Source organism: Spea bombifrons, chromosome 10 (genome assembly GCF_027358695.1).
Source record: "Spea bombifrons isolate aSpeBom1 chromosome 10, aSpeBom1.2.pri, whole genome shotgun sequence".
In the NCBI taxonomy this organism is placed as follows: domain Eukaryota; kingdom Metazoa; phylum Chordata; class Amphibia; order Anura; family Pelobatidae; genus Spea; species Spea bombifrons.
In genome coordinates, this window is record NC_071096.1 from 29,026,595 (window position 1) to 29,053,796 (window position 27,202).

The 27,202-nt window shown below is 40.3% G+C and overlaps 1 protein-coding gene across 1 annotated transcript; it reads right to left on the minus strand.

Moving 5' to 3' along the window:
• Positions 1-16,940: 16,940 nt before the first annotated feature.
• On the minus strand, positions 16,941-26,215 carry TPPP3 (tubulin polymerization promoting protein family member 3). Its single transcript, XM_053449607.1, has 4 exons — positions 25,985-26,215; positions 19,562-19,767; positions 18,805-18,958; positions 16,941-18,099 (listed from the first exon to the last, which is right to left on the minus strand). The coding sequence occupies exons 2-4, from the start codon at positions 19,747-19,749 to the stop codon at positions 17,911-17,913; spliced, it is 531 nt and encodes a 176-aa protein (XP_053305582.1). The 5' UTR covers positions 19,750-19,767; positions 25,985-26,215; the 3' UTR covers positions 16,941-17,910.
• Between the last annotated feature and the right edge of the window lie 987 nt (positions 26,216-27,202).

Sequence of the window (27,202 nt, forward strand, 5' to 3'; positions counted from 1 at the left end):
TTAATGTACTTATGCCCCTTGTTTTTTTTTTCTTAAGGCAGCACCTTGATAGAGCATGAATGCGTATTTTTTTTTTAATTTATTTTCAGAAACTCGCTTAAGAATTTTAGCTACTGTTTACATTGTTGTAAAGTTTAACAATGCTAGCATTTCCTTTTAAAAGTTGAATGTATAATAATGATACCTGGGAGCTTCCCAGGATAGGCTACCCAGGGCCGTCACTCTTCTGATGATGTGGTTTTGTGACAGGGGCAGCGGTAGCCACACATGGGGCAAGGCTAGCCCAGACATCCTTAGGTTGGAGAGAGTAGTCAGGACGTGGATGGTGAATGGGCATGGCCATACCTGGGAACTTTCTGGCTCCGGCGGGATGGAGGTCCTGCTGACATGGCGGGACACACACCATTGTTAGAAGTGGGCAGGGAGTGGGGCACGTTGCGATGCTCCTGTGACCCAGAGTTTACCCAGAGAAGTCATGCACTTCTACCGTAGTCTCCGGGCAAAACCCTGAGAGTTCCCGGGTATGGGCATGGCTTAACACCGCTTCTGCCAAACCCTGTGAGATTCTTAATTCGTTCATGATGAGTATTAACAAGCAATAGCTGTTATACATGGAAATGTGTTTTGGAAACTCCTAACCTCTTCTCTAAAGATTTTCTTTAGCTTGAAAATTTATTGAACTCTTAAGTCGCATACACTTTTATTTTTCTTACCCGCTAATTATGCAAACAGCTCCAGTTAAAAACGTGGTTACACTTACATATGAAATGTATTACAACAAATTAATGTTTATTAAAAGAAGCCAAAAGCACAAGAAACTTAACAGTTTGTCTTAAAGAGATCCCTAAACTTTCCTTACATTTTGCCTAAATTAATAGCCTCCTAAGAGGCATGTCTTATTCTAGCATAAAGATAACGCCTTGCTTGCCAATTGCCTATATTGCCATTTAGGGCACTTAAAGTAATCATTTAATATTGAACTATTTTAAAGTTTTAATTATTTTGGTAAATGTATATTGCGAGGTCTCTTAAAAGTGAACTCTGATAATCATACCATTTGTAGTTCCCTATCTGAATCTGGGTAGCAATTTACATTTGACATTTTATATATGTGACTTTGAACCATTAAATTTAAAGGTTTGGTGTGGTATTTAAATATTAAATGGAAACTGTCAGATTTAAAGCTGTCCTTGTATGCATGTTTCAATGTTTTGTATATCGCAACTGTAGTTGTGTTTTTGTTTGTTTTTTTTCTTGAGAACCAGTGTCTTTCACACTTACACACTTACATGTACATACATGAAGACAGTGCATACAATGATAATATAGAATTTGCAATAAGACAAATTGCATATTTTAGGGCATACAAAATTAAAAGCGGTCACTTTGTAAGGCACAAAATTCCACCTATACATTGTGCTGTGTCATATTCATGCTAATGTATAGGTGAAAAAATATTCAAGCGGGGAGCATTTCATTCAGCACATGATAGCAGGATAACTTGCAGACAAAACATACCGATGTGGCTTTCAGGAGGCACATGTCCCAACTAGGGCTGCAAGTAGCCAATTTCAGGTAAGTGTATAAATAATGCGTCATAAGGTGTATCTACAAAATATCCTACTTGGCTGCACGTGACTGTCACCGGTGGTGTACTCTGGCCTTTGGCAGCAGGTCTAAATGGTGGTGGTGATGGTAGACTCACAAAACTGGGCATATGGACCATTTGGGTGATCACGATCCACAATACACTTCTGGTTATAATGGGATCTCTCCAGGTTGTCGATCACATATTCGTTATGAAGCTAACACCAGTAGGCTTCCCCAATTAGAATGGCTGAACTCCTATAATTTAATGGCCATGGGGATGTTGAAGAAATCTCAATGATTTAACTATACATTATAGAAGATCTTGCAGTGCATGCTCACTGGGGTTGGCCTTCATGATGTATAAGAGATTAAACACAACTCTTCCTTTAGTGAATAGACCCCTTTACCTGAATGAAGAGCAGAACAAGCCGCTCATCCTCTAGAAGATCGATAGCAGAAATCAACTCACGGGACCTGCGCCATATGAACTGCCAAGGGATGAGACCTGATCTGAAGATGGATGACCTTCTCTTCGCTACTTTACGCTACCAGTTGCAATAAAAGACCGGAAATAACATTTGAAATAAAGGACAAATTAGCAACTGGGCTGAGAATTGGACCTGTTTCATTTTGATACTTATCTGACACTTATGCATATGCCACAGGGAAAAAAAACTAAGCGTGCGCGATTATTCCTACCCGTCGTTTTATCTCTGCCTTATATTTAAGTCGCTGTTGATTAATTCAGACAGCCTTTGCAAAGTGGGTGGAGAAAAGATAACTGCTTCCATAAGATTAAAACAAATTATCTCCAAAACAATTATACTTGTCAAACAAAAAGAGAAAACTATGGGTAATTTGAATAGATTGGTTTAGTTAATTTAAAGGTGTGGAAGCAGCAGTCCTAACACTGCATGGGTTTGTGTTTGATGAAACAAGGGCCAAAGCGGGAGGAATGAAATAACATGAAAGCAAAGTGTCGGTTAGGGGACACCTTGCTCTGGGTTTAGCTCTACAAACATAGCACATAGTCTCTTCATTGAAACCACCCATTAAAAACCCATTCCCATGATGGAACTTGTGGACATGACAGGAGTGGATTGGTCAGCACCCCCTGTCCCATTCTGAGGTCCAAGGCTGGTTTATTGTCATCAATGTAGCTGTCTCTAGATTCATATTCTGATCAGATGGTCCCATGTTAGCAGCTACTGCCACTCCAAAGCGCTCAGCTGGCCAAGCTGGAGTTGCTGAAATTGTCATGTTTCTAAATTGGTCGGCGACCACAAGAAAACTTAATGTAAGTTCTGTCAAGCTGCAATGATTGTGTACTTGGTATCACTAATAGCAATTTTTCATATTTCTCATATCTCCCCATTCTACCTCTATCCCACCCAGAAAATCTTTTATTATAAGTATTATTTCTATTTACTCTTTTAGTGCCTTGGGACACCTATAGTAATCCTCCTGAGGAAGACTTGGAACCTGAGATGACGAGCCCTAAGTCGTGTAGAATTGAGGTAAGCACCCTCACTATGAATACTTGCGCAAACAAAATGTAATGAGAACTATTGTCTGTGCATGTCATCAATCTATGATAGACACACCTGTGTTCATGCAGTACCCCTGCTCTGGTGCCTGGGGATATGATAGGTTCGGAGCAAATGGTGAAACTTGTCACATACATTAATAGCCGTTTTTTTGTAGGGCCACAGAAAGGCCATGTGGACAACCTGGTACTTTCCATGAACATCTTTTCTTTTCTGTAACCTAGTTGAAGAACCCAGCATACATTGGACTTTACTACAGGTGGGTCCATGGCCCAGAATCTCTTCACCTGCTACAATTTGCTTTAGAAGATGACCTCTGTATGACTCTAGTGAATTAATCAGCATTTATATTTCAGATGCGTACTAATTAAAGAGCCACCTGTACAGAAAGAAAAAAAAAATCTGCATTACTGGGATTGAAGATCTCAGGACTGAAACCAAGGAACTGGTATCTGCTGCTGAACAATAACCAGGACATCACAATTCTAGCATTTTGGATTACCAGGTAAGACACAAAAAAATGCATGTTTTGGGTATTTCACTTGTTCTGTTCTTTTTGAGAGACAGAGTGGGTCCTCTGTATTAAAACAAAATCCTTTAATATAGTTGAGATTTATTTTCCAAGAATAGCTCGGTTTCATGGGATTTTTTGAATCGAAAGGAAATTGTGGCAAGATTGTTTCCAGTAGTTATTGCCTTCTCGATAGCATGGATTTATGATGCTAATGAGTCTGTCATGATGTAACTTGAAGTCTGGTTTAGACTGGAGACTTGATGTAACCTGAATCAGTGTAAAATGTGGACTTACCTGTATTAAGTTATATGTAACCATATTACCTGTGTCTCTAGCTATATGGATATATATGTTTGCCACGTTCTATAGGAGCGTGTGCTGTGTCAGAGGGACAGGGCTCCATTCATATTCTTTTTCATGTTGGCTAACATGTTTTTTTTTAACCTCGTCTCGGAGGAGTTAATATGTGTTGTTGCATGTATGTTGTTCAACCACATTTTTCTCCTTATCCAGAAGATGGTGCTCAAGCACTTTAATGTACCTTTAAAGTCTATACATCTTTGAAACATACTTTGCACAAGAGCAGCTTTTATGTTTTTATGTTTATTATATACTAAATCAGCCTACATACTGTTGTTACATATTCTATGTCCGTATAAATACATGTGTGTTTTACGTAAAGGCATTTAAAATGTAGAGCAAGTTGTGTAGAATATATGCCAAGGTGTAAATAAAAAAGCCACTGCAGAAATATCAGTGGGTATTTTTCCCGCCATTTTGGCATAGAGATGATCTGCTTAGGATTCTTGTCTAAGCAGTGATGTCTTGAAGTGAGACCTGATGTATGCCAGCTATTAAAGGGTGTCTGGGAGCAACCTCCAAGGAGTCAGGAGGTCAGAGAGATAAACTTATGGAGATCGCACAATTTCCATGTTTAATTTCAGTAACATAGAATAAGGTTTTTAAAACTACCTGGTTTCTCAGGTCTTATTCTCAGTCATTCAATTGTCAAATATTGGCTGCTCCCTTTGTGCAGCTGTGTAGCAGCGCCTGGCTGGAGCTCGCCATTGGGTAGCAGCGCCTGGCTGGAGCTCGCCATTGAGTAGCAGCGCCTGGCTGGAGCTCGCCATTGGGTAGCAGCGCCTGGCTGGAGCTCGCCATTGGGTAGCAGCGCCTGGCTGGAGCTCGCCATTGAGTAGCAGCGCCTGGCTGGAGCTCGCCATTGAGTAGCAGCGCCTGGCTGGAGCTCGCCATTGGGTAGCAGCGCCTGGCTGGAGCTCGCCATTGGGTAGCAGCGCCTGGCTGGAGCTCGCCATTGGGTAGCAGCGCCTGGCTGGAGCTCGCCATTGGGTAGCAGCGCCTGGCTGGAGCTCGCCATTGAGTAGCAGCGCCTGGCTGGAGCTCGCCATTGAGTAGCAGCGCCTGGCTGGAGCTCGCCATTGGGTAGCAGCGCCTGGCTGGAGCTCGCCATTGGGTAGCAGCGCCTGGCTGGAGCTCGCCATTGGGTAGCAGCGCCTGGCTGGAGCTCGCCATTGGGTAGCAGCGCCTGGCTGGAGCTCGCCATTGGGTAGCAGCTTATGGATTCCCTCATATGGACACCCAACATTGTCATGTCATGTGTGTCTCCTACCCCATTGTGCGGAGGTGCCGTGTCATGGTTTGGCTTTTGTATGGCAGCTAAGGGTATTGCTGATGCACAGTAGCCTATAATCCTAAAACTTAAGCCATATCAGGACTGTTGGCAAATATGGGATGTTTGTGAATTTGCCCAAACATATAGAATAACCAATTGCTCCCGGGGTCCACTGTTTACATGCAAACCACCTATCTTACTTTGCTAGAACACCCATCACCCAGACATCTCACCATGACTAGACAGATAATGCTAGGGTTAACTATACTTGTAAGTTAATAGAAATGCTCACGTTATAAATCAGTTTACAATTTTATTCTTGCTTGGCAACCTTTGTGATCATTTTTAAATGGTGGATTACGGATTTAGATCTTAATCTTTCATGGGTCGCCCAAATATGCTCCCTCTGCTGTAATGATGTTTGGACAGTGTGCCAAGATTTTTAGGCATCCAGTGAGTGAAGAAACGGACGGTGAAGTCAGGATCTGTTTCCTCTAGTGTTCAGCGCCTATGCGAAGAATCAACAGTGCAAATTCTTCAATCGTTTCTCTGCGTATAAATAAACCTGAGATGTTCTCCTTGAGTTATTGGTTGACCCGGTAGCATGACAATCTCAGGCCAAAAGTGCTACTGAACTAACTTGCCCAGGGTAAAGTAACCTAAGATAGAACTGACACGTCTGCTAAAGTCAATGAAGTGTCCTTAGTTATATCCTTTAGTCCATATCTTTAATATAATATGATAGAAATTTGGAAGGAGTTCCCAAACCCCATTTGATTTTTCTCATGGTGTCCATTTTTTCGGATTTCAGGCTATTTGGTATTCTGGAAGTAGTTCAGCGTTTCAGTAGCATTCAGGATGACGTGTTATGCTTCTTTGTTGCTTGAAATGAAGTCAACTTAGGTATCCATAGGTCGTGACATCATGGTAATGCTCTGTTTCCCTAACACATATCAACCGGTATCAGATCTAGCAAAATGATTCACTCCTGAACCATTTGAAATATTGGGCTACAGGACTGGAGCAATACGTCTTACTCCTACATGTTACTCATAATTGCTCTCTGCAGATATATCCCCCTCTCTGACTTCTGGCTTCTACATTTGATAGCCAGGCTACAAGACTTCTCGGTTAATGTGGCACTAACTTTGCTATATGTTTTTGCACTGGTTCCAGAAGCAGGACCATTACAATAAACAATTGTAGGCGCTGACACACCAAGTGTCTCATGATGCTCCTCATATGTCATAGGTGAGTAGAAAACTATTAATTCTTTTGAACAACGTGTACAGCCTCCGTTGATACAACAGGTGTTGAGGTTACAGAGCGGTGAGTATTACAGATACAGAAGGAAAGATTCTTTCTGTGATACTACATGTCTTATTGCAACCCAACCGTGAGCTGCCGCTTGATGTATTTGCATCAAAATTGGTTTGTTTGGGGTAACCAAGACTGAGCGTAAAATAATACACTAAGCAATAATAGCTCAACTAAGACACTTTTGACATTTTCATCCATGCTTTATTGAAGAGACCTGTCCAAGAACCCCAGTTACATAAAAACCAAACAAACCGCATGGGTTATTGATTATATCCTTCTCGTTCTTTATGGCAGTGGATGGGTTACGTTTCTGCATTCCTGGTTTAGGAGGTGCAGATGAGATTAGAAAATAGAACAATATATCCTAAAACCTCAGTGCGAGAGTGACAGCTGCTTCCTGCACCCTGGCCTTGTTCTGACCTCCTCGTTTACGCATCATATTCCATTTTTATTACGGAGACCGCAAGATCCACTGCTGTCGTACAAATTTGTGGGGGAAACCTTTGTGTAACCAAGCTGCGTATTTTGATGTCAGGAGACAGGGGGTTCTCTTCCCCGTTCTTAAAGCAGTCAGGGCTGTGTGCTTGACTCTGTTTAAAATCTATAACGGAATATGGTTCAGGGTTCGAATGACACATCTGACTCATCAGAATATTGAGTGTATGGATTATAAAGAATAATTAGCCTCTACGCCTTGTACTAACATGCTGGAATACAGCCATAGGTAATATTTGTGTATATAATGCACCCCAATTATTTATTAGTTAGAATCCTATACAAAACTAATGCTTAGTGATTAATATTAGAAACATCTCTGTCTTTAATAATTGTTTATTTGTGGCCAGGCTGTAGTATGGGGTAAGCATCCTCACTACCTTTACTCGGGTGGTCTGGTTTAAGGACGCTCAGCTCCCACGTATAATGAATTAACCAGACGCCCCATATTGGAATTAGGAATTCAGAACTTCTGGTTTGATCTAATTATTAACCTAGAAGGTCAAATTAAAGTAATAAGATGTCTGATTATATTCTTCCCTCTGCAGCTTCAAATGGACGCAAAACGTGTAGTTTTTCCTCTGCTGCGATGGCAATAAAGGCTTTCAGCCTATCAGTATGGTTTGGATACACATTGATTAAAGAGATGGCATTCTTAATGCTTTAGTTATTTGTCGTTATATGTTGTTGTTATACTCTTTATAGGGGTGAGTTTTGCAGGCAGGAAAGAACTTTCCCAAGCAGGTCTGCTACTGTCACCACATGTCCCAATGAAAAAAAAATGGAAACAATAATAGGGCGAGTTCCACTACAATCCTACAAATCTCAGTTTCAAGGGGTAATTCGGTAGCAGCCTTTGTCCCCTGCCCTATGGAAAGAGTTATAACGTATCCAGTGCATAAGCCACCCTGGCTCGTTTTTATGTCCTTTTGAGGGAGCTCGCAGAATGACATCCACACATGGATTTAGGGTGAGCTGGTTGTTAAGCGTGACAACGTGTGTGTCCCCGTATAAACACTGGCTACCGAGCAACACACGCACACAAACACAGCACACTACTTCCTGCTTGGGCCCGCAGGGAAGGTGACTGTCACCAGACCGAAAAGCTGCTTGCTATTATTAACACTTACTCATCCATAATGGACACACGGCACACAGAATATGCATCCGCAGATATCATGGCAGCAGTGGGATTCAGACTATGTAAGGGAAACATAACTCCTTTCATTCCCGGGGGGGGGGGCAGCACATACCTGTCGGGGGGGAAAAAAGATTCCAGGAACACTTTGCCACTGGCTTGGCACATCTCTCATTGCTACGTGTGCATGTGACGTTGTGTCGTCCCCAGCAGAAGACGTATCTGTGTAAAATAAAATGAGTTTACTGCTTCTGAATGACGTTTTTTAGGCACAGTGGTGGTTGCAATGGTTTTATATTTCTTTCCTCTATGTGGACTCCTGGGCCGTTGCCTTTACCCTTTCTATAGAGGCTGCTGGTGTTGAGGGTGCATTTGCAACTGGACCATCCAGGGGTCCCAACAGTCCTTCAACCCCACCATCTTGGTTTCTATAGGTGGCATTTAACAGAGGGGGTCTGTACTATTAATGGCATTGATATTTTACTGATCTCTCACTGATCCATGCTAGCAGAGGCTTGACGAGTTGGCATATGATGTCATATCTTGACCCCCTTATTAGGTAAAGCTGTAATGGCTATCTGTATCGGGTCTATTGTCATAAGCCAGCCTGAGAATCTCTCCTTTACCGACGGTTCTTTATGCACATCTGTTACGTGTTAAATTATTTACATCCATATTTGTCATAGACAGGCCATGTCCGCCAGTCTTCCATAGAACTAAACAGGTAAAATAATGGCTTAAACGCAGTGTATTACATAGAGCAACAATGTGGTTAATATAATCCCTATGACATCATCATTAAAAGGCTGCCCCGGGACAGAAAGGAGGCGAGAAAGACGAGTCGCTGTTGTAGTGTACTGTGCTAGTTGGTGCGATCTGCATTAATATCTAACATTTCTGGCAACGTTCTGCATACGTTCTTTGTCTAGATATTGTTCTAGCAGGCAATGAGTTATTATTGCTAGGATTCTTGCTACGTCACCTTTGGAATTAAGAGTCTGTCGCTCATTAGCTACTGCCATTCTTGCGACAAACACTCACTTCCTGGAGCCTTAAACAGAATAAACAAAGTATCTTATTTATGTTACAAAACGACATTCCTGATGCCACCAGGATCCTACTCACACAGATTATCAGGCTGTCAGAATGAAAATGCCATTAAGGGGAAAAGTTAGCCTTACTAAATGATGGCTGACGTCACTGGGTCATCCTTCTTGATCTATTAAGTGTAGAGGGCTGAGTGGTATGGAGAAGGCACTCAAGATCAGCTTAGTAAGTAAGCTTTTGCAAGGAACAATTTCCTGCCCTCTGTGGGGTATGTTCCACACAAAAAGTAGTAGTCTATGAAAAATACTTTGTATTGAACATCTAATGGAATCCATATTGTTCTGAGAGTAGAACTCGAATCTTATATTGATGGAACTCTGCTTGCTTATTAAGTAGACCAAGGAACACACAGAATGGTGCATCATACCATTGCATGGGTGAGGAGGCTTCTACCTCAAACCAGGGCCAACCAAACTCTGTCACAGTGAAGAACTGATGAATACTGTGAAAATAAAAATCATAATGCCAGAACTAAAGACAGTTATGGAGCTTAGGTAACATTATCCTCCACCCCAAGCAAAAGATAGGCAAGACCGTCGACTAAGTAAAACAAAGAAGGCTATGTTGAACCTACCACACCTGTCGTTTAACAATGCATGCAACTTCTGTGACTTCCCCACACTGCATACATATTGTAAGTATGTTCCCGCGAGTGTCAGCGGGTCAAGGACCGGAGACACATGTTGATTTAAAGCTAAGTATTCCAGGCAGATTTATATATGAATGTGCTAAGCTAAAAGAATCTAACGTATTCTGATCTGATTACCCAGAATGCTTTACAAAAGGGCTTTTCATTCAAAGGGAAATATTTGATTTCATGAAAGTATATCGAGGGGAAGGGAAGAGAAGGGAAGTGACCATGAAAGATAAACTATGAATGACCTGCCTAATGCACGTGCATAGGAACTGCCTGCATACAATGTATATATATATATATGCGAAGCATTGCAGTTGATGTCCATATACTCGGTGTATTTTAAGACTGCTCTGGTGGATGCTCCATAGGAATGATGAGATTATTGGAAGTCGCAGCTATCTATATAGTTTATTCATGAGAGTTGGCAAAATTAACAAAGCGTGATCAAAACATGGGCGTGTTTGCAGATATCTGAGACTAGATACGTCTGCAAGGACTTTGATCTCGGAGGCGGACGACCCAGAATAATTTCCAGTATGGCTTTATGCCAATCACAATCTTCATTCAGATATTTACACAGAGAACAAAGTAATCGCAGAACAGCAATGCTTTGATGCCCCCTTTTACTTTACTGATAGGGTGGTAGATAAGTTCAACAAACTCCCGGCAGAAGTGATAGAGGTCCATAGAGTGAGGGGATTTAAACGTTCACGGGGTAGGCGTATGGCTATCCTGAATCTAAGATGAGATCAAGGACTGCTTAAGGTTTGAGTCTGTACAATAGGCAAACTAGATGGGCTGAATGGTTCTTATCTGCCGTCAGATTTTCTTTCATTCCACTGGCTATTTTCTCGTAGGACATCATGTTTACGATGGTTAGCTATAACGGAAACATTATTGATTAAAACCATCTGCACTAAACAGCTTTCAAAAACTACAGAGATGAATCGTTTACATGTTCTCTGTGGCTTCTCAAAAACGGCAAAAGGTTTAAGGTCTCAAACATATTTTGATACACCCAGTACGCAGAATACCCATAGGACGACATGGTGTGGTCAAAGCCTAAGGCCAGCGATGAAGGATTTTTCCTCTGCACTCACATTGTAATATTTGCCAATAACAGAAAGCTCATTGTTCTGTGATCATTAGGAGTCAGAATCTGAGTGTCTGTTGCCTTGGAGCTTATGAATCAAGCTTAATCATATCAGCTAAGTTTCCATATTTTTGAACATCCCTTTTCATGGCGCACATGAGAGTAAGGCCACACACAGCCAGCAACTACGCTTACATACTTACATACTATACTAACTAACCAGCAGACCACTTACCCACCATCAGATATGACCACGCTCAAGTAACCCACCCCACCGGTAGACAATGTCACTGTACTCCAACTCAAGACCCAGCACAGTCCCCAAAGGCATAAACCTGCCTCTAAGTACAGCTGTATACATTCATCCCATATGTAGGGTACGGTTCTTCGCCTAAAATATCCTGGGGCAGAACCAGTTGAGGATAAAATATGAGTGCTGGGTACTGATGCTTTAAAGCGACATCTGGCATTATGGACACAGTTTCTGTGCCACAAATATGACGTGTATTAATAGACTTTGCCTCAGTCGGGAAGCGTGTTCAACACGAAGCAAAAGTACCCTAGCTGAAAATTGTTTCCAAAATGTGTAATCCGCCAGGGTGTTAGAGAACAAGAATCCTTCGCAGTCAATCACTGAATAAAAAGTCCTTCTCTAGACATAAGTTGATAGCAGTCCAAGCTGTGACTCTTTGAAGAGAGTAACTTAGATGGATCAGTATATTATGTTAACCGTATAAAGTATAAAACATATAACGTATTCAACGTGCTGTTCTTTATACAGTGTCCCTTGTAAAGTTTTGACTCAAACTTTGTTCCTTTGCATAGTTAAATCATGTAAGGCGTGTGGATATCAACTTTTATGGGGGTTTATTCACTAAGCCAGAGTTTAGGCTGCTGATCAGGGTATTTTGGGTGCACTCCTGGATTTGGCTGTGAACGCGGAATTTTGAGACTTCCATGATCGTTTGGTTCCCATTGGGGCATGTGTCTCAATATGGACAAACTTAAAGTGAATGAGACGGTTCATTTGAGGGTTATGAGACGGACTAAGGTCTGTTACTTGTGACCGGTGTTTTTCCATGTACTGCATCTCTCTGGAATAAATAATAATTAATTAATATATCCCCCACGCCCTAACTTTATCTCTTTGCTGAAGGTTCTAGTTTAAAAGTGTATAGGACCGATTTCTGAAGAACCCGCGTTTCCATTTGCCCACAACGTGAACATTCGATTAATTCCATAGTTTTAAACGCGCGGGGCAGCTGTAGGTCAACTATAACTGAGCAACCTGGAATGTGTGGGCTGTCAATGTTTTGTCATTGTGATAATCTTACTCATTAAAACTGGAATCGCTTGCTCGGACATTTGTTGTACGCTCACCGCATGTGGGATTAAAACTGAGTTCATGGAGAAGATGTTTGTGTGTTTCGGGGATATCTATAAGAAGAAGTGTTTATGTGCCAGACATTCCTTGGGGGTAGCCTGCAGGTAGCCCTCCAGCTGTTTTTTTTTAACTTCAGCTTTTGGGCAGATGAATGCTGGTTGAGGGTCTTGGGAGAGCCGTTATCTGATGACTACCTCTGCTTTACTGTAAGGAACATGATAAGTAGAATTAGGCTCAAACTGCTATATATTTATATATATATAAAAGTTATATATCTTGACGTGAAACTTAATTTAAGACAGTGCCAACCTTGTACCCCTATCCTTCTATTCTTTACTCCTGCCTATGTCCTACTTCTCAGCCCTCCCCTGCTCTTCTCTCATGTTACAACACATGCCAGGCCTCCTCCATCTATGCACTTATAGCCATCCCTTCCTCCTCTTGAACTTGTAGTCATCTTACATTCTTCCCTCTGTTGCTGTTTCGGGGATTTGATGGATAGAAGGACATTTCAAAAGAGCCCATGCATATTTGTATAATCCCGGCCTTCCATGTTCCACCCGCAAGGAGTCGAGGCCCCGGCACACACTCATCATTTACAATTTGCTGAAAGTAGACAAAAAGTTTTTGTTCTTTTTAAGGAGTGATGGTCTTCTTGTTTTTACTCAGCTATGTTGTCATATTAGAGAGACAGCTGTGTAGAGTCAGGAAGTCTACGAGCTCAGGCATGTGCGACACTACATCACATAGACAGGGAGAGGTACAATGTGATTTTTGTACGTGTTTTGTGTGAGTCGACTGCGTTGGAAAACAGAATAGACTGGCTTAGAAGAATGCGTAGGATGAGCTCCGTATCGCATTGATGTGGTCAAAAATGGTGGTGAATGGGCATGAATGAAGCTTGGCCATCTTGCTTAGACTTAATAAGTATCAGAACTGGTTCAGGAGGGTTCTACTGTGGATTTTTGTCACATTGGCAGCTACTACACTTAGGCACCCACCCATAAGAATAACCCCATTTTATATGATGTCTCAGGTACATCTTCCACCACTCAATAAATCCAACTGATCACAACATAGGATTAGCTTTACAATTCATGTTCCAATCCATTCTCATGCTCCATGGCGCGCTGGCTTTTCGTAGACCGTACATCTCGTCCCTTAGGGGTTCATTCCGTCTGGAGGTAATTGTCATACGTCTCTCTCTTGTCAAGGAATGATAATGTGGAGACGTGAATGTGGTATAAGGTCCTGTCAATTCAGGGTCATGAAAAGTAAAGTAGAGACTTTCTCGCCATGGAAACAGTAACACACCAGCCAAAAACATTGAAAACACCTGGTGCTAACGATCTTCATGTTTTTGTTACCAAAACACAAGGCCACATGGCAACGCATGTATATATTGAAATATTAACCTTTCATCTGCCAAATACACCTCCTGAAAAGTAAGGCTTGGTTATTATGTACATCAGAGTTATAATTAACCCAATATTCACCAACAGATGTTCTCCTACCCCGGAAATTTAAAAAAAACAATTATTATTATTAGTTAAAATAAATATGATAAGGTGTAGACATAAAAGTCTAAAAAACACACATTAAAAATAGATAGATTTATTCCAGAGTAATCATGTTTCACAAATATATATATATAAGTATACTGGTTGAGAAAGATTAAGGATTTTTAATACAGAAACAATTAATTTTCATATGAAATAGAGTTAAATAATACAGAACCAAAAATCCCCAAACTCACTGCATAGAATTTATTAGAATGAATCTGTGTGGAATACAACTGGTTAATCTCAATTGATAGAATGCCAAAAATCAAATGAATAATATATAAAATGATAAAAACTGCAAGTGAACCAGTCAGTAGTTAGATTTTATGTTAATTTACCATAAAATGGTTCGGACAATTTTTTAAAAAAAATAATTTACGCACTTTTGGATAGATTATTTCCCAGAATGCATCTGGTCTGCCTTCTTGATTGGCTCATCTTTTTTTGGGATCGGATTCTGTTTAATAACGCTGGTTAATGCCTAGCGGAAATGAGATCTGACTGACACGACAGATCGAGATCTATAACAAAAACTGCTTTTTGCATAACACTTATATACATGCTGTCGATAAATGCAAAGACTTTGGTAAACATATGCTTGGAAAATGTTTATTGGAAAATTGTAAAAATAAAGAATAATCAGGTACGAGATCATAAAAGAGCTTCCAAGCAATTCATGAAGAAGAGACCCATCTAGTCTCAAAAGCTTGCAATCTAATACAAATCAGTTTGCCACTAAATATTCATATCATATTTACCAAATGTACTATTCAATTCTATACCTATATGAGTATTTCACGGAGTTCTAAATATTATTATGGCCACGTTACTCCATGCACAAGGCACATCATGCATTTCTTTAAAGCATCGTCCTGGTCTATAGCGGGCATACATGTGGCTTCAACTTTTGATCATAGCTTCGATTATCCTCGGCAAGCAATTAAATGGTAACATTAGCCACCAGTTGGTCATTGCGGTTCTACACAAAAGAAGAATTAGCAGTAAAGGGTTTATTAAACCTCTGAATGTAACTATAATACTCTGTTATTTTAGATCACAGCCTATGGGCCAACATCTAACCCAGCCGCCGGCCACCATTATATCACCGAGCGGCTGCTGGCCTTAAAGTGCCTGGGCCGCCCTGTCATCGCCAGTCTGACCCTGTTTTTATTAGGTGAACAAAGTTATATTGAGAAATATTGCTTAATAGTCTTCACCTTTTTTGTGAAATTATTTCTTTTCTTTTTTCTAGTTTCAGGACCTAGTATATAAAATATCCTCAATTATGCCAAATCTCTGAATGTTTTGACAGTAAAAAGATTTGATGTGGATATATTCTTCGAATTAGTAACTTGATTAACGTATCTTTTATTTCTTTACATTTATCAATTTGAATGTGTTTATGGAAAGGTGTTAAATTTTTTTTATCCTTAATCTGCAAAAACATTTAAAAGATGGTGTAAACTCAGATATCACACTCACGTCTTCAAGCTGCTTCGAATTGATGTTTGTGTAGATTATTGGCTTTTTATCTAGAATTTCCCTTGAGATTACGGTGTTTTCCTTTAACACAAATGTTTACATTTTTTTTTGTTTATCAACAAATGTATGAGCAGTAAACCGTAAATATGTGAAACCGAGAAATGGTGTCATCAGTCGTTCCCAACTGTTATGTCACCAGGCATACTTAGGTGTCCACACGGAGACACACAGTGTGTGTCCACACAATTGCCCCACAGATCCTATGGGGCAATTTGCTACAATGTCAAACACAAAACCTGTTGATACCCACCCCTGTGTATTACTTTCAGGGGAAAGCTGGCAAAACTCTGCTTAGGAAGCAAGTCCAGCTCTGAAACAACGTAGCCCAAAAACATTAGTAAGCAAGACACCTACGAGCCACATAAAGGATCTAGTCATGGCATAATTCCTGCCTATAGTCTTAAATCAGAGCAGCCCCGAGGGAAGTTGCCCCTCCACCTCCTTGGCCATTGTGATGTGTCTTGCAAACATAAGATACCCCTAACATGCACTGTAGCTTCTCCTTACTGTATAGTAACCCGCACCATGCTATTGTGTTTCAGTATATTTCTTGCAAATAAGTCAGCCAAGAATGTGTAATTTTCCATGAACATGTTGTGTTGAAAGCAAAATAATTACGACAAAAGAACATAAACAAAAAAAAAATCAACAACATTCCAAATAATGTAAATGATGTAAGCGCACACGATTATTGCCACGAACAGACATTGGCCCATTGCAACATCAGCATGGGTTCGGTATATTTACACATTTATGATATAATCATTCTGCAAATACACTGATCCGGACATTTAAAAATAACATACAAAGGTATACGTTGTATTAAAGATAAATAGTGCTAGGAATTGGAAAGACGCATAACATTATAAATAGATATACTGTATATATTTTTGAAGTCTGGACGCTTAGGTCAAAAGAGCACCGGATTGAATCAAGACAGTAGTGATGGTGTTGATGATACCCATTGTAATAAATATAGCAATGATAAATGATCACTGGTGGGTACAAAAACTCTGAACTGTTGGTGGAATCAACCATCAATTCTAGTTAGTGTCCATACAAGGGTCACAATGTCTGTGATTTCCTTAGCTTCAATTTCTGTACCATCACACCTTTTTATAAGATTTTTTTTTTTTTAGTCCTGGTGCCATATCTTTAAAGTATTTTTCCTAAGAGAGAAGACTAAAAAAAATATATACATTTGTAGTAATCGGAGACACAAACCCACATTTACAAAGCAGTGCATTTTACAAGTCGGTTTAAGATGCCAGCTGGCGTACTTAAGTATGCCGAGTTAGACATTTGATTGACAGGGTAGCACGGAATTTCGCAATGGTGCGAAACTTTCCATGTGATGTAAATAAGCGCTTGACTAGTGTTATTTGATTTTGCGGTGCGCATGAGACAAATGGTTGTGGTTAGACGAGCTCCTGTTCTACTAGGTATCATCCCAGCCCTGACTGCAAGGGAAATGAACCTCTGGAACATCGACGGTGATAAATAGAGTAGCTTGGTAAATGTGCGCATTAAAAGTAACAAGCATAAAGGTTAACATCATTTTTTGTTCAACATACCATTCATAATACAACATAGTTAGCTAAGGATTTAGGTCAAGATATAAGTGCCACAGTGTATTTATAACAGAATCCTCCATCTGCCACATTCCATGTGCTCTGGAGATCAGCTCCAGCCTAATTCACGGGTGATAGGTCTTCACCAGCCATGGAAAGAAGCCTCGCAGCACCCTGGAGCGAGGCAAATACGGCTTAAAACTGCAGTCCCACTTAGCACCAACACAAAAGACATTGTAAACAACTTATTAAATGTAAATGATGACAATTACAACAAAACAAAAAATTGTTTTGCGTTTTTCGTGGCTCGGCATTTTTTTATTCACTTTTGGAAGCTTTAGTTATCCCGATACCAACCAAAGTAGGGGTATGTAGAACAGCCGGAGGTCACTGGTTGTGGAAAGGGGAGAGCAGCTGCTTTTTGACACGTCATAATGTCCCCTCAAACAAAAAAAAATGCACACAGCAGTGTATTAGAACTTTCGGTTCCTTCCCAGTGTGATACTGTAGCTTGTCCATGTTTTTGGTTCTTCGTGGCTCTTGAAGGGACAGCCTGGTCATTGGCATCTTTGAGCTGCTCTCCCAGCTGAAGCAGGATACAGATGTGGACTATGGCAGAAGTCATTGTTTCTTCATTATCATTGGTGCTAGATGGGACTGCAGGATTGCCATTAACCAAATCAATGCTAGGTATGCCTGCCCAGCTACCCTGGCATTGAAAGGGTTAATGGCACCTGCCCGGGAGCAGAGTTGGTGCGGGGCAAAACCCCTGCCGCCTTATTTCTTCACTTTAGTATCGTATGTGCCAGCGTGTTTGTACGCGCCAACGTATCCGGTGTTCTCCACAATATTTTCACGTCCGCTCTTGCCTTTGCCCCTTCCGGTTTCGTCGAAGCGCTCCTTGTGGGACCCTGTGTATTTCGATGTGTCCGTAAGGCGTTCCACTGCTCCGGTCGCTGCTGCTTTCTGCAAATGTGAAAGCAGGACGATAATATGAAATGCAGTTCTTTAGAAAGCATGATGAAAGTTGTGCTTTGAATTCATAGATTTCCATCCTATGTCGTCATTTCATGGAACTTCCCACAATAATACTTATTCTGGACCACTACGTAAATATTGTTTTTGAAAACTGGTCAAAACACATTGCTAGATTATTAACCACCATTGGGAATCAACGCGTTCATTCAAAAACAGCAGGAGAGCTATCTGTTGCCACCTGCTGTTTATTCTCTGTCCTTCTTCACCATTGATTGCTATTGTTCTAATAATTTAGTTTTTTCTTCCCATAATGTTCACCTATCGTATCCCGAGCCTCTCCTACTGCTTTTACTCTACCGATGAGATAGCCTTCCAGAAGAAACGTAAGAGGTCAATAGAGTGAGGACATTTAAACATGCATGGGATAAGCATGTGGCTGTCCTGACTCTGAGACAAGAACAAGGACTGATTAAGGCCTGAGTCTTTACATCAGGAGAAACGGGACAACTAGATGGACCTCATTATCTGCCCTCAAATTCTGTTAGAAAGCATGTCTTCAGGTCTCCCATTGTTTGCACGCAGTTCTTCCAGTAATCTTCCCCCAGTAATTTATCTCTCCCCTATATCTCCACCGCCGACCACAAATATGACGTTTGCCCTACAACCTGAATGTGTATTTGTATATTGTCTTACCGTGACCCCAGTGCTGACAGGTTCTTTCCCGGCTATGAGTTTGCAGACTGCCTCAAATGCTTCTTCTTTACTCTTGCCTTTAAATCGCTTTGGCGAGAGCTCTTCGAGCGCTTTCTGAAATTCCCCGTAGGTTATCACCCTGGCAGACTTTGCTCTGCAAATCACAATAATAACATCTTTACAGTTCTGCTTTCTGCTTGTAATTGAATAAATACCCAGTTTTTTTTCCCAGGAATGCCCAGTATATATATATATATATATATATATATATATAAAAATATATATATACAGTATATGAGTAGTGGACTCTGTATGTTCTACTGGTGGATGAGATGTTTTTAGTAGGATCATTAGACTGTCTGTATGTGCAACTGAAGGAATACATTAGCATGTAAGATTTCAACAATGATGTCACACGTGGGCTGGTCAGTTAAAACAAATTACATCATCAAAACACCACAATGGCAACAGCAAACATAGACTGTGGGGGAAAAGCGTAATATACGTTACATCACCACCCTTATTCTTCCCATGTGCTATATAATTATCACCTGCTGTGAGATTACATTTATGACTTTGTGGTGATGTAACAAATGGGCGGAAATACTTTTCAAACATTCAAAAAAAAGCATTGGGTTGTCATAGACAAATAATGGGTTGCCAGCTCGTTCATTTGGGGTCCTGCAGGAAACCCGATGGGATTTGTTTTATAAGCTAAGCGTAATGTGTATATTAAGCTTCTCAACATTCAACTTACTTCACTTTAGTAAACACGATGTCCACGTCGGTCCCCGTAACGTTTTTCCCGTCGATTACTTTGCACTCTTTACAAAGCTTGGCCCAGTTTTTCCCGGTCATTTCTTGACCCGTCGCTTTGGTGTCACCGTAGATGGCAAACTTCCGAAAGCTTTCTTCCAAGTTCGCGATATCAGAATTTTCAGCCATGGCTTGTATTTTATTAGTCTAGAAAAAGAAAGAGGGAAATAATTAAAGTTTGAGACTGATGTCATTATGGGTGCGTAGAGAGAATCTGACTGCCATTGGTGACTCTAATCTCTAAAATGATGTCTTCTCTCCATTGATGGACGTTTCTCCATTGATTGACATCTCTCCTGACTGTGTTCTGTGCATTAAGACATCTTACAATTTGAGGAAGAAGCTTAAAGATGCCTAGTAAATACACTGTTCATAAAATTATTTGGAAGGCCATGATGGCCCCACAGAGTTCTGTAAACCCTTATTATGGAAAAGGAATAAAATACAGCGGAGGATCTGTGACCTTCTCACATCTTAACATTTCACTGCTGTTTATCCCCACCTAATGTAATTGGGGGGTACGGAAGCTATTATGTTCATGATGTAATCTTTAGGTGGAACCTTCAGGTTTCAGACTGTAACCAGATGTTTCCTAAACATGTCAGCTTCCAGGTTGGAGAACATGTTGAGGTGCGGGGCTTCAAATTTGCTGAAGCTGACCAGAAATGAACTGAGGATTGTTAAACACTCTTTAACATCTCCTGCTTTTGCATGTAGAATTTATGGCACTATGATTCTTTATAGGAGGTCACACTAGAGGAGTAGTCCAGCTTGTAGTAGAATGTATTTGTCCAAAGACAAATGGGGATGGTTTGCTATGTTCAACTCTAAAGGGACAGTAAAAACATTTATCGTTACTATTATTTTTATGGAGCCAGTGAGGTTCATGGAGGTTCCAAAATAATGAAATCAGTGATATGAACCTAAAAAAACAGAACCTAGCCACAATTAGATGGACTGCAGAAACACGTTGTCTAGTTAGATCTCAGCCACCTACTTTGCTGACAATGGCACCCTAGCCCATTCAACAGTTGCCAGTGGCACGGATGAGGCACTGTTACGTTCACGATGACCCTAGGTTTTTCTAATGCCCCTGAACCTCAACCCTTAAAATGAGGAGGCAAGGCTGGCCTTGGGTACTGGGTGTATGTGCTGTTGGGTTACCTGTGCACACACATGCGCATGTACCCAGACAGCTAAACTTGCTTTTATGTCTTAAATTCACATTTCACGTTAACCTACTGGAGGGAGTAGAATGCAGTTAACTTTTAATATAACTTTTGCAAGATGAATTTGTTGAGGTAGAAAGTTAGGAATGAACGCATGGGTGCTATAACACCTTCCGAAGCCTCCTGTTAACTGCCGGCACCCGCCTGTCACACTAAGGTGACAGAGCAAGGGCATCCGTGCCAGACTTGGCAATGAAAAAATATGTCGGAGGTGAGTTTAATTAATACAACAAATCCCATTTCAGGACGGCATTAATGGACTGTAATTCACCTGCAAATGTCATTTGTACCTTTAAACTTTTAAATGCTTTCATATCTTTACTGCTTGCTTGGTGTTACTGCATTAATACGGTACGGTTACCCTCTCCTCTGTACTCACGTCACGCTGGCTCTGTTACTCAATCTTCTGCCATTTGAGCGACGGCCAAGATAATATTACACGGATATGTAAGCAGCTTCATTTTCCCGGGGAAGAAGAGCTGAACACATATTTTGTTTTGCTGATTATTTAATGGCAACGAGCAGTTGCTACCTGGCACCCAACACAAACGTTCTATAATGGCACTTGTTCTTATACCTTGTTGCTAAGCCACCTGTTGGTTTACCAATATACAACGTTTATGCAATCATTAGAGAAGCGATGTACCGCTTCTCCCGCAGCAAACAAAGGCTGGATTTCCAATTATTGTCCTATTTATCAGAGCCCACAAAACTAATATTTGTATTGCAACATTTATGAGATATTTGAGAACACTTTCTATCCCAGTTGCTATTGACCACAACGGGATGGTGAAATCTGTTTACACCGTAATGGAATTTAAACATACATGTGGCTTTGTGTCTTTACGGCAGGAATAATGGGCAGCCTAGATGAGCCGAATGGTTTTTAATGCGCCGTCAAATTCTATGGTTCATGAACTTTGGACTAAAACCGCGTGTTTATACATGTAACCCCCTGTATATGTGTTTTCTGTATCCCTATAATCCGTAGAATCATTATCAGTTTCAATAAACTCTCATCCACATAATTGTTCTGCAAACGTAGAAAACAAAAGGCTGCGTATTTGCGATTTCTTGGTCTGGCAAACAACGTTATCGGCAAGCCGCTTGCACGGATGATAGAGACGTTAATCCAAATATTTGGTTGCAGTAGTAAATGGTTTTGCAATATGATTAGAAGACGATCGGTAACACGTGACATACTGCCACTGTTTGTACTCTTCTACTATTGTTTTCCACCGCGAGTTCCATGATATAGGCTCGGGATAGTTGTATTTGATATGGCCTTTTAAATCCCTAAAATTTAAGCCGCAGTAATTTTAACTATACAAATATTTGACACCGGAGACTGGAATCAAATGATCCATCACGACTAGCTTTAAATCATTAACAAAAGGCATAAGAATCCTCCACGGTCACTTTATTGTTTTATATATTTATTGTTTTATTCATTTATTGCGGCAGTGTTTTCATTTTGGAATAGTGGGAGTTTAAAATAAACTTTGAAGTGAAAGCAGATGTTCTTGAAATGGAAGCATAACATTACATGTGTATTTGTTTTGTCTCCATTTTAATAATATGTTTTTTATTAGAAAACTAATTAAGTCAGTGCTTTGTTTAAAGAACAAAGTTCTACCATGTTCAGTTTTAGGCTTTCTGGACTGTTTTATGTTCGTTGAGGTCCATCTCCATGTCTCACTATGCCAATTTGCCGCGTGTCAAGCCCATTCCAAGTTTCCATGAGCGATGCAAGCTCAAGCATCTTTGATTTGATGCAAGTACTATTCAATTGATTTCAAACTCAAGAACACCGCTCGCTTGCAACAGTTGAGCAAAGATAGTCAGTCTGATTCTATAGGTATCACCAAGGTTCTAAGCTAGAGAGGGACCCTGGTGAGAGTTGATATGGACTTCATCTGATACAAAGGGCCATCTGATCATGCTTATTGTTTGAGCGGCTATTTAGTTTACCTAACAGTGAATATGTTGGGTGTGCTCTTCCTGAGTTTTATACACAATATCTATTCTCTGCAGATAATCACCGTCCTTCTTTATTCTCGCTGGCACCACTGTTGGCACAAATGGGAGAAAACAGCTACAGGGTGGGGAAATCACTAGGGTATGATCAATCTAAGATAACCCTCTCCATGCTCTGATGAATAAGCTATAGACCACTAGTGGCCCAAAGTGACTTTTTTAACTCTTTATGGTAGCCCCATCTATAAAGACTTCATCTGGCTGGGGTTGGGATCACTCAGATCCGAGGTCATTAACCCCATTAAGTCCATCATGCCAAGCTACATTTCCAAGGATTACCGTTTTCAAAGAGCACATGGAATAATATGGTCAAATAGTGAGCCACAACAGCTGTCTATGGTGAGAATATTTTGTTTGGCCGATAGTAATATAGTTACAGTATGGATGGTTTCAGGAAATTGGGGAATTTTTGTTTGTATAAAGGATCTGAGAATGCAGCCGATGGTGTTTAATAATTGCACAGAATACATACATACTCATTAGTCACCTGCAGACTTTTTTAATCATTATTCTGATCCATATACTTTATACAGAAGCGCCCACCCACCTACCCTTTCTATATATGACATAGAACCATACAACGCAGCATTCTGTACATAAGCCATGCCTTAGAATGTTGTCTTATCTATAAACATGACAGAAACTTGCAATCTATATATTAAATGTTTCTCATTAAGAAGCCAGTAGCAGTAGGTATTCGACCCATGTAAGGAATAGCATTTAAGGTTTGCAGAATCATAGGCCGGCTCACATTTATTTTAATACACAATGCTGTATACTGTTACAGGGATGCGTGCATGCTATTTAACATATGCTTTGTGTGCCCATAAACAAATGGTATGCTTTATATACACATGATACAGTTCTTTTGCAATTCCTGGCTGGGAAGTGGTTAATTGGTGACACTGGGTAGATGCGGATACACAGCCCTTCTCTATATCCCGCAGGCAGATCATGTCACTGCTATTTCTCATCACGCAGGTTGCCATGGCAATAGTCTGTAATGGTGTAAGCAGTGTGTGTCCCAGAGAATGCCTGCGTCTGGGTGGGAAACAGCAGTCTCCTTCCCATAGTGATTGAATCAACATTCTCCGAGTTCATGGTGTTCTTGCTATAACAGGCATTAAAACCCAACGCTGGTAAAGGGGGCTCTCACTCACATTACCCCAAGTGTTCTTCTTGCCCAGCTCTAGATTGTACGCTTGTCTGTCGGTTCTAGTATCGTCAGACCCTGTGAACGCATGGACTGTAAGAAGCGCTGCGGAAATTGTTGGCGCTGTATAAATAATAGATGATATCTAGAAGCGAGTTAATGCCTGTTCTCTGTATGCCGTGGCAAGGCACTGTCTTGTGTTCTGTGATCAGCATTCACAGAATCTCGTGGGACAAATACAACAGATGTTGCTGCACAAGATGGGCATTCTCTGAGGATTCGAGCTATTCTTGTTTCTTTGGGGTAGGTTTAACGCCTGCCTTTCCAAAGAATGAAATGCAATAGGTTCTAACGGTGCCAAGCGGGCAGTATTCCTCTGGAATGGATGGGTTTAATTGGTACATTGCATGCATCCAAGGTAATTGTGGGTTAAAGCTACTTAGCATATATGAAAAAACTAGGAATCACCTATATTTTGGTCATTCAAAAAAAGGAGGGACCATGCTACAGAAAAGCACAGTATGCATATAGGGGCCATGCTACATAACAACACAGTATGCATATAGAGACCATGCTACAGAAAAGCACAGTATGCATATAGAGACCATGCTACAGAAAAGCACAGTATGCATATAGGGGCCATGCTACAGAGTAGCACAGTATCATATGGGACCATACTACAGAATAACACAGTATGCATATAAGGACCATACTACAGAATACCACATTAATATCACAGAGACATGCATACTGACAGTATGCCCAGGGTAACACTACAGATACACATTATATAAACCATAATACATACAACCCTGGAATGCTACTATTATGGAGTAATAATATATGCCAATATTCCAGCAAAATAACTGATCACTGCTAAATACGATGGGAATAGCCATCCTGGAGATGTGCATTGATATCCCGCATATGCATGGTTATATGAACCAACATAGTCTATGATTCATACGGTAACATAATGTTTACTAACACACTTGCTACAAGTTCTACACTAATGTCCCAGTAGATACATTTCTACAAGACACAGTCATACAAAGCTGTGAACACAATATCATATCACAGCTGCAGTGTAAGAAAATAGCTTGAATATAGTATTAGTTACACATTTCTATCACAAAACCACCTATATGCTAAATCCTGATGCAGAGGTAGAAGTACTATACAGCCAGACGCACTGGGATAAACAGTCTAAATGCAACACAAGTTATGCCTCCCCACTAAATCACTTATTCAATGCATAGAGAATTATGGGGAAGCATACTTAAGTACACTGTCCATTCATTAACACAGTGCTATACACACACAGCTAATACACTCTCAATGGTACCTATATACCTGTTATCATTCCCCATCCATAGTAATTGAATCTGATGTTCAATGTAACAGATTTCAAAAAAAAGAAGCCCATGCAAATACAATGACCTTATTAAATCATGTTTAAAGAATGTTCTTTCCCACCCTCTCTGAGCAGATGTAAAAAAGTCTGTCTTCTATAGCACACAGTAGCTAGGAGGCAAACATAATATTCATTACCAGGGTTCTAAAATAGAACTAGGCTGAGCTGTGTTTATAACAAAGCATACCTCACTCTGCTTCTGCATGTGTGACCTTATTCTGCAGCATGTTAGAGGAACACATCCCTGGCTGCTACTGTAAACCAAGGAGGGCTTTCATGTTTTATAGGAGAAAATATAGAACAGCTGGCATAAATAATGAAAAAAATAAATACATTTGATCCCTACAGCAATGCAATGGTCTTCTTTTAGTATGCACCTGCAACAGAACAGAGCAGAGCCATGCAGAACCTTGATGTGCAAATCAGCCTCTAAAATAACTACTGGGGTTAAGCAAATACACACCTGGGGTTATGTTGCCCTTTTGCCAGAGAGAGATGTGTTGTGTGTCTTAGACAGAATTCTGCTCCTACCTCTTGATGCCTTCTGTTCTTCCTTAAACCTCCTCTCTCCTCTTGGCCTGTAGAATGAAATGCTGCTTTAAAGACTGTAGGACTATTATCTCCTGTTTATTCCTGTATCCATAGAGACATCCTGTAAAACATCAAGGGAGTGTAACATAAATACAAATGACCAAGGTCATTTAAAGGCATAAGAGATGTACCCTCCTGCCTTCTTGCTGAAGCAGACAAGATTTCACTTGGTGGATTCTCCTTTGCAAGTTGCTGGATGCAGTTCTTTCAGGGAGGGTGTGTCATAAAGCACAAAGGCTGACAATTAGTCCACCGCCTCACTCATTCCCTGTCTGTCCACTGCATGGCTTGACTAGCAGAACACTTCTCTTTTGGCAATCCTTTCTGAAACCTTGAAGAATAATATTTTTTTCCCCAAAAAACATATTGTAAAATATTTCCAAATTAACAAAATACCTATTTATGCTATTTTATAGCATGGCATAGAGAGTTAAACTAATCTGGAGCAATTTTAAAAATTATATTTTTGTTTCATAAATATGTGCCATTGATTTTTTTGCGATTTGCATGTTTGATGATTCTTTTGTATATTTAATACATTTGCAGTTGGAAAATAACCGGAATGTTACAAAAATATATATTTTTGTGATAAGGAATAGTAGTTATACAATTCAACACATATATTTGGCTAAGATCATGCTTTATCTATCCATATCTTCTCTAAACCTGCTGACTGCATCTAGATACAGTTGGTGACATGCAAGTTTCTATTTACTGAGAAGAGAGAAATGGATCAGGGCTGCAGGTTCATGAAGACCCATGTCTTTTAAATTCCATAATGTGCTTGCATTAGATGATGTTTTCTTACAAAATTGTAAACAAAATATTGTTTACAAAAAATGATTATCATACTAATGTAGCTTCAAGGAAAAGAAGAATGACTTTTAAGGCTAAGAAAGGACAGAATCTACATATAGAGACATGAAACAGTTAGTGGGTCATAGATGGAACTATGTTTATAGCTCAAGTCACAAATTGTTAAAAAAAAAAAACAAACAAACAAACAAAAAAAAAACCTACAAGTACACTTCTGGAGTGGATAACAGGGTTAAGTAAATAAATTGTGTGGAGTATTCATTTATTCTTTTTGTTAAAACACAAAATGTGTCAATCCCCACATCATTCAACAACAAGGGTAACCATCTTATGAGGCTAGTA